Raw genomic sequence first — 10,641 nt, forward strand, 5'->3', positions numbered from 1 at the left:
CAAAACATTGATACTGTTAAAGCTAGTCACAGTACTAATAACAAATCTAAATAAATCTAAGACAATGTTAATATTTTATTATCAGAATTAGAGACATTCTTCTACAGCAAAAATTTGTTAGCAGTTTGAAAATTTAGAGATACCTTTCCTACAGCCTTTTCTGCTGGAAGAACAAGATTACAGACAAGATATAGCCAGGTCTCCTCTATGGCTGCTCCCATCACTGTGACACCTGGATCCAGGTGCCTTCAATCTGGAGTGGAAACCTGCTCTAGGTTTCCCCATGTTGCAAAGGGAAAACAAGGTGTAATCCAGTTACACTGCTTGAGATTGTCCTACAAAAGCCTGACTGAATGATTCAATTTCCCTCTTATTTGTGTATCAAATAAATGAAATGAGGGATTGCAGTTCAAAATAATAGTTAAGTGGCTACCTTAGGAAATCTCAAGCCAGTAAGAGAGAGCTGCTTTTAATGACGTATAGGATTACGCGCTGGCCTTCCTTCCCACCTTGCTTCTTCCATCTTTCCTGCATTCAAGGTGCCAGGCAAGCTCCCTGCTTGCAAACCCATCTCTTCTTTGCCTAATCTCTCTCACTTGCCTCATTCCCGTACACTGCCTCGCACTGTCTTGACTGTCATGTCATTTCCATTTCAGTTATGATATCAACCAGCAATTTGAGCTTCCTCTGTAGTGCTTACACTTCTGTAATTTTCTCTTGTACTTGTATCTCAGAGGCTCTACTAGGTTAAGGTAACTCACTGTTGGGGGAAATGGTACCCTTACATATAGTAAACAATTCCGGTGAATCTTGTTGTATACAAACCTTAAGGATCAGGATTTGTGCTGTTGTTTTGTAAAGTCTGAATTCTGCTCCATCCCAATAAACCGTATATAACTCGGAACAGAATATGCCTCATTAACTATAAGATTCACTATCTTCTGCTTTCTTTAAGTGTCTGTGAAAATTACGTTAGCAACATTTATTCTGTTTTAGATGAGAATCTAACATTATTCAAATAGATTTTTTTTTAAATTGATCTAGATTTTAAGTACATGAAGATCTATAGAAGTTTCACTAGTAGAAGAAACAGATTTATTTTCCACTGAAAACTAATAACTTGTTTCTTTAATTACAGTGGGCTCTTTCTGTGCTTGCACAAGCTCGAATAACAACACTTACTGGTGTTTGCGAACAGTTAATGACACCCACAATTTCCTCTTTTGTGAGTTTGCGACTGGATTCTTGGAATATTTTGATATGAACACTGATCCCTACCAGGTAAACCCCCTTCCCTGTTACAAAATGTTGTACACCAGACTCCTCTAGGTTTGTTTTATTTCTGCTAACAAGTATTTTTTCCCTCCATTCCTCTTTTTCTCAGCTGACAAATACAGTACACACAGTGGAAAGAGGCATTTTGAATCAATTACACATACAGCTAATGGAACTGCGAAGTTGTCAAGGTTATAAGCAGTGCAATCCAAGGCCGAAGGGACTTGAAACAGGTACAAGAAAAATAGAAGTGTTTATTTCCATTTTATTCGGGTTTTTTTCATCTGCTTAAGTACTAATTGTATCCATGAAGTGTCACTCTCCTAAGTCTTGCTCTGAATAGTTGGAATGATCCACATACACCATCTTGCATAACCGCATGACCAGGAAGCTTCTTTGCAAGTTTGCACAGGTTATTCTAGACAGATATTGATGGCAAACAACAACATTTGGCAGAAATTTTGTAGAAAGGCTATCATGTTATTTGCGCTAAGCAATAACAAACGTATGCAGATCTTTCATAGTCACAACTTTTTTCTCTGTTGCAGGGTTTATTCAGTTAGTTTTTGCCTCCCAGTAGCAGATGAGGTATTAAATCCTGTGTTTATTCCAATTGCTGTCTGTCTATATGAACAACCTCAGACTCTACAACACAACTGAGACTTAACATTGCAGACTTCTAATCAGCAGTAGTGCCCTCGATTTTTGAGGAAAGCAGTATTTCTTTACAACAGTCTCTGAGTAGAAAAATAGCTGGTATTCATACTTCATAACTCTTGAATTCATTGCACTTAAATTTGGTTGATTGAATATTGTGATTTTTTTTACAGGAATATTCCCTTTTACATAATTTGTGGTGTTGCATCTTTTTATCTCTTTCTTCAGCTACAAATGTTTCTCTTTTTTACAATATCTAATTGTTTGGGGGTTTTATTATTTTTGAAAAACTGTGGTTTTTCAGTTCTTTTATATAAAACTTCCAGGAAATCTTTGTTGGACTGCAGCTCTGTCTTTATTTAACACAGTACATTTCTTTTTAGGGATTAGATGCTGTGCATGGAAAACTACATTGTGAATGGTTTTACAAGTTCTAAACACTAACAAAAGTTACTCTTGTATTTTCCTATATCAGGAAATAAAGATGGAGGAAGCTATGATCCACACAGGTATCCACACTTTTTTATTCTCCTCAGCAGCTTCTTTCCAAATAATTGCATGACTCCAGTCCATTTCAACTAATGTCTGTATCCTGCCATATTGCACACAGCATAGCTTTTGATGCATGCATTTTCTAACTACTTTACACTGAACTTGGCTATTGTTTTTTAGATCTACCATTCTCCATTTAACGTATCTCATTGTCATAGCAAGACTTCATACAGCTCATATTCCATGCCTGTATTTCTTAGATGTTTACACCGGGAAAATGGCACAAAAAGAATCACTTGTTTTGAGTTGTTTTCCTGTTGTTGGGTTGATTTTTAATGGGTTGGGGTTTTTTTCTGGTTTTATTTAGGAAGTCTGTACAGCTGCTTTTTAAACGTAAACCGAATGTGCTTAAAAAGCTTTCTGAGGTATAGGTATCCAAAGAGCCTGATCGAACCTATACAAGTAAAGTAAAATCTTCTCATTGGCTTTAAGAAATGTTGGCAGATGCTGCTTTAAGCAAAAGCAGTGCTCAATGTGAGCAGCATGTGCTCAGAAGCTAGCAGGAGGCAGGTCAATATAAGTACGGCAGAAAGATGAGGCTCCTTTGGGTAGGGGAACAGATGCTTTCAGACCAGATCACACATGCATGAAATGAAATTTCTTAAAAAAATTGTAATGTTTGAACTGAGGAAGGGCACCAGGTGAGGTTTTTTTATACCTAATGCATGAAGCTGAGGAATACATGAAAGACTGATGTTTGCAAGTATACTTATCATACCTACATGTTTATCATGCAGAGCCCAGTTTCTCCTGGTGGAGGAACCAGTCAAACATAAAGCAAAAGCCTGAAGATACTGAAAAAACTCAGGTCTTAACAGTACTGCACTTGCTGTTCATTAAGCAATACTTGTATTCAGGGTAAAAAACAGATTAAAGTCTGTCAAGTGTCATATTTAGACTTGGTATCTTCTCATGGTATATCAATTTTATCCATTTTCTTCTCCATGCGCTTTGGTGGATTAGCTCCTGATATACATTGTTTACCTGAGATGTAAACTGGGTCCAAGGAGTATACAAGTGTACATAAAACTTTTTTTCACAGGGCCTTCTGAAAAGAACCTTGTTGTTAGCTCCCGGCAGCGAGGGAACAATTAAGATAATGTATTTCAATGTTTTATAGATCTCCAATTTAAGCAGCTAATTTTTCCTTGCAGCCAATTTTGTATTTTCTCACTTGAGTAGTTTTTGGGATCTAGGAAAATGATAAGCTTTTGTTTGGTTATGTCCCGGTTGTTTGCATTGCTCATTACAACTTGGTGGGAACTGGTTACTACAATGATAGAAAGTAATCCCTGTAATCATGCTTTTAAATCTTTCATTAGAAGACGTCCTTGTAAGCATTCCTCATTTTAACTACATATCTAACAGAAATGGCATTTTTGAATTGTAGGATTGCATGAAATAGTAGAGCACACAGGATTAATCTTTAAATTATATCTTGCTACTCTCTTTAGTAATTAAAACATTTTAACTTCTGATACCGAGTCAATAAGCATTATGCTACTGGGATAAATAGCAGGTATAGTATAACACAAATGATTTTGCTCTATGCCATTACATTCCAGACACCCAGTTTCTCAATATGCACAGGTGCCTGGGCTCAATATTTTGGTTCAGTCCCCATCTTGGTGGAAATTGGTTTTCTTTTCTAAAAGAAAAAATTTTTTAAATGAACAAAACCCATTTATCAGGAATCATTAAAATGATCTCTTAGAGGATCCTTTTCTTGATGCCTGCAGAGAAACCAGGGGAATAAGGAAGGGAAAGCCCTGTGCTGCTAAGTCATCTGAACTACCCCTTAAGCTTCCTTCAGATCATGTAGTTCATCCACTCAGACCTGTTTCCAGTTCAAAATGTCCTGAGTTCGTACAGCGTTACAGGTGTTACAACATTGAGACAACAGGCCTGTATGGAAGCAGCCAGTATAGTGCTGTTTGCTTAACACATAGGGAGAGAGCTTCAACGGGGAAGAACTCATGTCCTCTGAGGGACAGAACAACTCTGCAGACATGGTTGATAACTGGATGTGGGAATTGCACACTCCTCTCTCCTCTCCTGCTTGTCTGAGGTGTTTCAAAGCCACCAAGATGATTGTACCTACTTGTCTTCAGTCTCAGTGGAGATATATCCAGATCCCTTATTAGTTTTGAGGCAGCGCAGCCACGGATGGCATCATGGGACTCCAGGGTATGATAATTGGAGATTGAAGCTTAGCTAATGCTTGATTTTTAAAAATTGGAAGATGTTTTACTGTGAACAGTTAGCAACAATTTTTCCCCTTTTTGGGTCTATGACATAGTTGAGAGATTCCAAAGTATTGATCAAGGAAACCACTGCCGTGCTGTTACTCGAATGCAACTCGTCTGCACTTTCCCATTTCACACCTATTTATAATGAGATTTCTTACAGGCGAAAACGTTTTCTTGCCTCTCTCCTTCCCACTGTATGCTTTGATTTCAGTGGTAAACTTTTTGTGCTTACTGGTAAGTTGTGGAATTAAGCTGTGAGGTGACTCACTCAGTCAACTAACACACAGCCAGCTCTAGGACCTTAAGACTTTGCTTTCCTCTTTGTTTAACATGTATGAATACAAGTTACCTCTCTCTCATGTGTTCAAACAAGTTACTTTTTTCTGCTTGACGTGAAGATCATTCAACAATTCGCAGTGCCTTCTCAGCTGTGAAACTCCTCTGAGACTGCAGACACAGTGCCACCTTTAGAGGGGAAAAGATAGACCCAGCATGAAGGTCCATGTAGCTCTGACTCAGCCTTTGAGCTATTTTGTAGGAATACAGCAAACTGCTTGCTGACCTTACTTCTCTGCAGCACAGCCTCTTTGCCCAGCTGATGAGGCTGATGAGAAACCCTGCTCCTCTTCCCTTGTCCCCAGACTCCTCCGCTGCCCACCCTGCCATCCCGGCTAGCTCAGCTCAACCCTCTGTCCCACTGCCTGGTCTTCTGGACCCAAAGGCACCTTTCTGGCTCCCGCTTTGCCCCCCACTGCCCTGGTCCATCCCCAAACCTGTTACTGGTCAAACAGCAGCACTCCTGTTTCAGTTCGTGCCATCACATACCAAACCACTTCGGCCACTGACTGTTCCTGCAGCAGTTTGTTTTCCTATACAGGCTCTGATTTGGCAAAGAAAAAAAATATGAAAATATCAATACAAATAATAACAGTGCAAAATTTAAATATTGTCGCATTTGCAGTGTGGTTAGTATCTTAGAGGGTTTGGTGACTAAATTCCTCAAAAATGCATCCCTTCCTATGATGTTTTCTAGGGCCCTTTATGTCTCTAAGCGCTGGAATAGTAAGGCTTCTTTCTTGAAACCTCTGCAGTATTTAATTATTTTTTGTTTCAGGAAAAACAAATTTTTCATAATTTGTCTTACTAAGATGGCTTTCATGTGGCCATGCCATGATCTCATTTCTCTTGTCTACTTCAGGAAAAGAAAGAAGGAAGACACTCTGTCATAGCTGTCCTATTGGATCCAAAAAGCTTGTGTCGCCTCCTGTAATAGGGAGTTTGCCAAGTGTTTGCAAAAAAAAAAATTTCTATAACTTGCTTTAAAAAAAAAAAATTAAATTTTACATTATAAAATATTTGCAGCTGTTGTATTAAGTGAAGAAATATCAATTAAGATTAAAGATGCAGGTGTTTCCAAGCAAGGAAAGCGGTCTCCTTTTGTGCAGAATAAGGCCCCTTATCATAAGAAAATCTCAAGGTTTTTTCTGACCATAGTGGTATTTTTCTGACTTTCCATGTGATGGACTAAATAGTGGAGAAATTCTTTTCACTTCAAAATCCCAAGCTAGTAAAGAAGCAAAGAATATAAGCTATGATAGATACAAGTTATATCTTCTGTTTTACTCGAACAATGAGAAAGGCCAAGTTAAAATGCAAACATATTAACGGAGATGCCAAGAACCTATTCTAGGGATGAAGGGTTCAATATAGATAAATATTTGTGCTCAGTTCACACTGTTGGACTATAGCCACTTGAACTTCCAAGGTAATTGCTATTAGCTTACCTGCCTCTGCAATTTTCAGAAAGAGAGTAAGTCATCTCAGTGAACTGATTACCAAATGTTGCCTACAACATCATTTGTAAGGACAAATTTGTCACTTTCCCTGACAGGCTTTTGCATCACCTGATTAGTTTTTCCTTGTAGTCTACTTAGTTGATAAAATCTTTGGACTGAACACAGTCTGCACAGTGAATTAAACGACATAGCGGTGTTCAGTGTTACTTGTCAATATAAAATTTCACACTACATTTGATAATCTGGGTCTCTATAGTCACTATAGTGAATTTTAAAAATCTTTTAGAAATGGGTTTCCCTCATGTCTTTGCTTTTTTCTGGCTGTGATCAATATAAAATGCAGCTCCATTGCTACTTAGACTCATATGTATGCCTTTTATTAAAACCTATTATTTGATAAAGCTGTTAGACATTTTCTTTGAAAGCTTTATTTTTTAATTAAAAAAAAAAAGCAAACCCTTTAGGAGGTTCTATATCTATGTATATTTTAACACTATTTTACAGAGTGGTGCCGTCCTATAAATTAATTCACACCAAGTTTTTACAGCTTTTATGTCTCCTAATTGCTTCCTGTAAATTAAAAAGAATGTTTACAAAGTAAATAAAATACTAACTTTGACTATCATTTACTAAATAAAATGTGGCTGGTTGGTTTGTAGACCATATGTCTTGAGCTACCCAGACAACAAATTCCTGTGGGCATTGTTGAAGTTCAGGTCACTAATGGCTTTCAGAGTTAGTCCCATCCCTTATACTTAACCATTGTTTGTTTATTCCATATTTTGGTGAGTGTTCAGGAAAGGCAAATGGATTATTCATGTGTGGAAGCAACTTTAATGCCTTGAAATATCAGAGGAAAGATTTATCTCTGACCTTCATCGCAAAGCCCTGTTAGACCAGATTTTGCTCTTTTTTATTCAGTCCAAGGATGTAGCAGACGACAGGGAGCTTCTTGCTGTGTGTTCAGCAGGAGCTGTGAACACACCTGAGCCCAGAATCATTAACATGATGACCGAAGATGTGGAGCATCTTACATTTTGAGCTACATATGTTATGAATAGTGGTGCTTTCAAGCAAATTGGAGTAGAAACACATGTGGAAGCTTTGCTTGCTCTTTTAAGCTGGTGTTCACCATTAGGCTTTATTCTTTCTTTCAACAGAGGACAGTTATGGGACGGATGGGAAGGCTAACCTGCCCAATTTCACTGGCGACATCGACTGGCAAGGACTGGAAGACTTGTACAGTGTGAATGAAAGTGTATATGAATACAGATACAACTATAGACTTAGTCTGGCTGACTGGACTAATTACTTGAAGGATGTAGATAGAATGTTTGCACTGCTCAACAGTTACTACCAGCAAAATAAAACAGACAAGGCTAACACTGCTCGAAGCAACGGGGCTGGGGACGAATCATCCACGCTGTTTACCTTGGTGGAAATAACTTCTGCTGAAGAATCGAGCGGCCTGCCTGCAGAAGAGTTGCAGCTTATCGTGCCAACAGACTTTGCAGCCCTCGCTTTGAGCACAGTGAATTTAAGTCAGGAGAGGAAACTTGAATTAAACAATGATATTCCTGAGAAAAGTAGTTTGAATGATGCACACTGGAGAAATAATCACCAAGCTGAAAAATGGATGGAGGATAAAGAATCGGACCGTTTTGATATGGATTTCAGTGGAAACGGTTTGATAGAGTTGGAGTCACGGCATAGCTTCATGCTACAACCCATCAGCATTCCTCAAAAAGACACTCATCAGGACAGTGACACTGTGGAAGATATATTTGAAGATCAAATATATCTTCCCATGAGGTCCAATGAACCCCTCATTCATCAGGCTGTAAACGTATCCATCAGGGATCCATCTATCAGTACCCAGAAAACAGGAAATTTCTTGAAAAAAACGGAACAGAGTCTTGCAGGGGAAACTTCACAAATCCTAAATGTAGAAGGCAATGCCTCAGCTCCACTCTCCTTGGATTAGATCAAGTTGTAAACCATTAAATAAGTTCTCCTTTTTCTTATTAGCGAACTAATAAAGGTAATCACGACAACTGACATTCCATGTTTATTGTAGATACATTTTGCAGCTAAATTGAGCCCAGTTCAGTATTTGTCTGTGTGCATTTTTTTTATTCACACGCACATACTTTCACAGTAATTGTCCCCACTGGGAAGCAAGATTTCCAGTTTTTAATGAAAAGAAACAGTGTTAACTTTCAAATGCAGTAGCACATTCTCCGAGAGCTAAAAATTATTTCTTTGAAGAGGATGTTCAAGTTACATCCTCTATTTCCAGATGATCCCACCATGAATGAATGTTTCAGTCCACTCAATCTGTCTGCATAATGTCTTTTTCATAAATTATTTTAACCACTGGAAATTCCTAATGTCACGCTTTCAAGTAAAATGCACTTTTAAAATCTGTATGCCATACCATTTATGAATCTAACACCTTACATGTTCTTAGTTTGCTCATTGTTTCATGTAATTGTGAAACCAATAAATAGATTGACAGGAAAGAGGTAAACAGCATGGATTGTGGAAACAGACTCTTTGAATATTATTTTAGCAAAAATATTGCATGTTTTTGTTACTTTAATTACTCTCAGAAAGGTATGGCTAATGATTGTTAACTGTAAGAGGATTTGTTTAAATTGGATTGTTTCCCTATATGTTGATATTGTCAGTATTAAAAACCCATGAGGTTTTTTGACTTTTTTTTTTTTTTTTGCTGATACTGGTAGAAAGGTTTACATCAATACATATATGCTTTTGTCACCACATCTGATTTTTATTATCCTGCACAATATCTTGAAAGCATTATTATCATTTTGAGACTTAAATTCTTTTTGTTTTGAACAGGCATTAAAGGGAATGAAAAAATCATGTTAGATTTACATTATTTTAGATACAAAAGGCACATGAGGTAAAAAATAGTAGTTTAGATAATTTCTGTTGTTGTATTCTAAATTTTTTCTTGAACTTTACCAAACATTAAATTTTATAAAGTATAATACAAAAATGACTTTGAAAATCTGTATTACTCAAAACTTAATATCGTCCCTTGCTTTTTTATAAATTTCTAAATAATTAGCACAACAACAAAAGAGAATTACCTCAAACAGATGTAATTCCATAGTGTCCAATCCACAGGTGTGTTTCCTATCTGTTACATGTTATTTAGTGTAGTGAGTATTTTTTGGCTATTGCAAGCACTGCAGGCTAAACTTACATTCATTTCATTGTATTTTAAGTTGAAACTTTTTAAAAAGGAGATTCTTTTAGTAGGATTTTAATAATTTTGAGAAGCAGTCTTTTTGATGGACTCTGTAAATATGTTAAAATTACTAGCTCTTTATCTGATGTATGTGTCATGGGCTGATTGATAGAAAAACGTATTTATGGTCATGAATGGTGCTATTTGTACATAGGTTTTAAGTTACTAGGATACAGACTGTGTTTTTAAATCTTGTATAATATTTCTGTGATACTTTTATAGTACAATTCTGGCTTCAGGAAAGTCTAGAAGCAATATTTCTTGAAATAAAAAGTGTTTTACTTTACCTGCTTCAGAGACGTCCAGATGATCCAGTTTTCCTCCTAATTAAGATTTATTTTAAAAAAATATGTTAACAGTTTCAATTTTAAGAATCCATCCACATTTAAAGCAATGGGTAATGAAATAACACACTACATTCTGTTAGTTATAAATTATTCCTGGAGATGTGAATAATATATATTTTTTGTTTAAGACATGCTGTGAATTTTTTTTTTTTTAAATTCCCAATTCATCCCATCCTTTCTTCCTTGAAGTCAACGCACTGAGATGCACAACCAGCGGTTCCCAGAAGTCAAGCAATGGTACACGGTGCCATCCCCTGCTTTGCCGCTTTCCCTCCTCCCTGCAGAGCTCACCCTATGACAGCAAAGTGCAGCAGACAGGACACAGAGGGCTTAATGAGAGTGGACCACAGGTCTCTAGTCAGGAGGAGTATCTCCTTGCACAACAGTCATCACAAAAGGGAATTTAGATTTCAAGGTAAACTCTCTCTTACTTGCACTCTATGTTCGTTCAGTGGCTGGTGAATAAGATGATTAGCTTCATATCT

The 10,641-nt window shown here is 37.1% G+C and overlaps 1 protein-coding gene across 5 annotated transcripts in view; it reads left to right on the forward strand.

Annotated features, from left to right (window-relative positions):
* SULF1 (sulfatase 1) overlaps nucleotides 1-10,095 on the forward strand; it is a 125,860-nt gene extending 115,765 nt beyond the window's left edge. For 3 of the 5 annotated variants that reach the window (XM_052788260.1, XM_052788259.1, XM_052788261.1), the window contains 3 exons: nucleotides 1,139-1,281; nucleotides 1,385-1,508; nucleotides 7,690-10,095. In XM_052788260.1, coding sequence (XP_052644220.1) covers nucleotides 1,139-1,281; nucleotides 1,385-1,508; nucleotides 7,690-8,513 — 1,091 coding nt within the window. In that variant the 3' untranslated portion in view covers nucleotides 8,514-10,095. Of the gene's footprint in view, nucleotides 1-1,138; nucleotides 1,282-1,384; nucleotides 1,509-2,407; nucleotides 2,515-7,689 lie in introns of those variants that run through there. The other 2 variants (XM_052788264.1, XM_052788263.1) reach the window with 2 other exon arrangements.
* Nucleotides 10,096-10,641: the final 546 nt, after the last annotated feature.

The sequence above is a fragment of the Harpia harpyja genome, chromosome 5, assembly GCF_026419915.1.
Source record: "Harpia harpyja isolate bHarHar1 chromosome 5, bHarHar1 primary haplotype, whole genome shotgun sequence".
NCBI lineage: Eukaryota > Metazoa > Chordata > Aves > Accipitriformes > Accipitridae > Harpia > Harpia harpyja.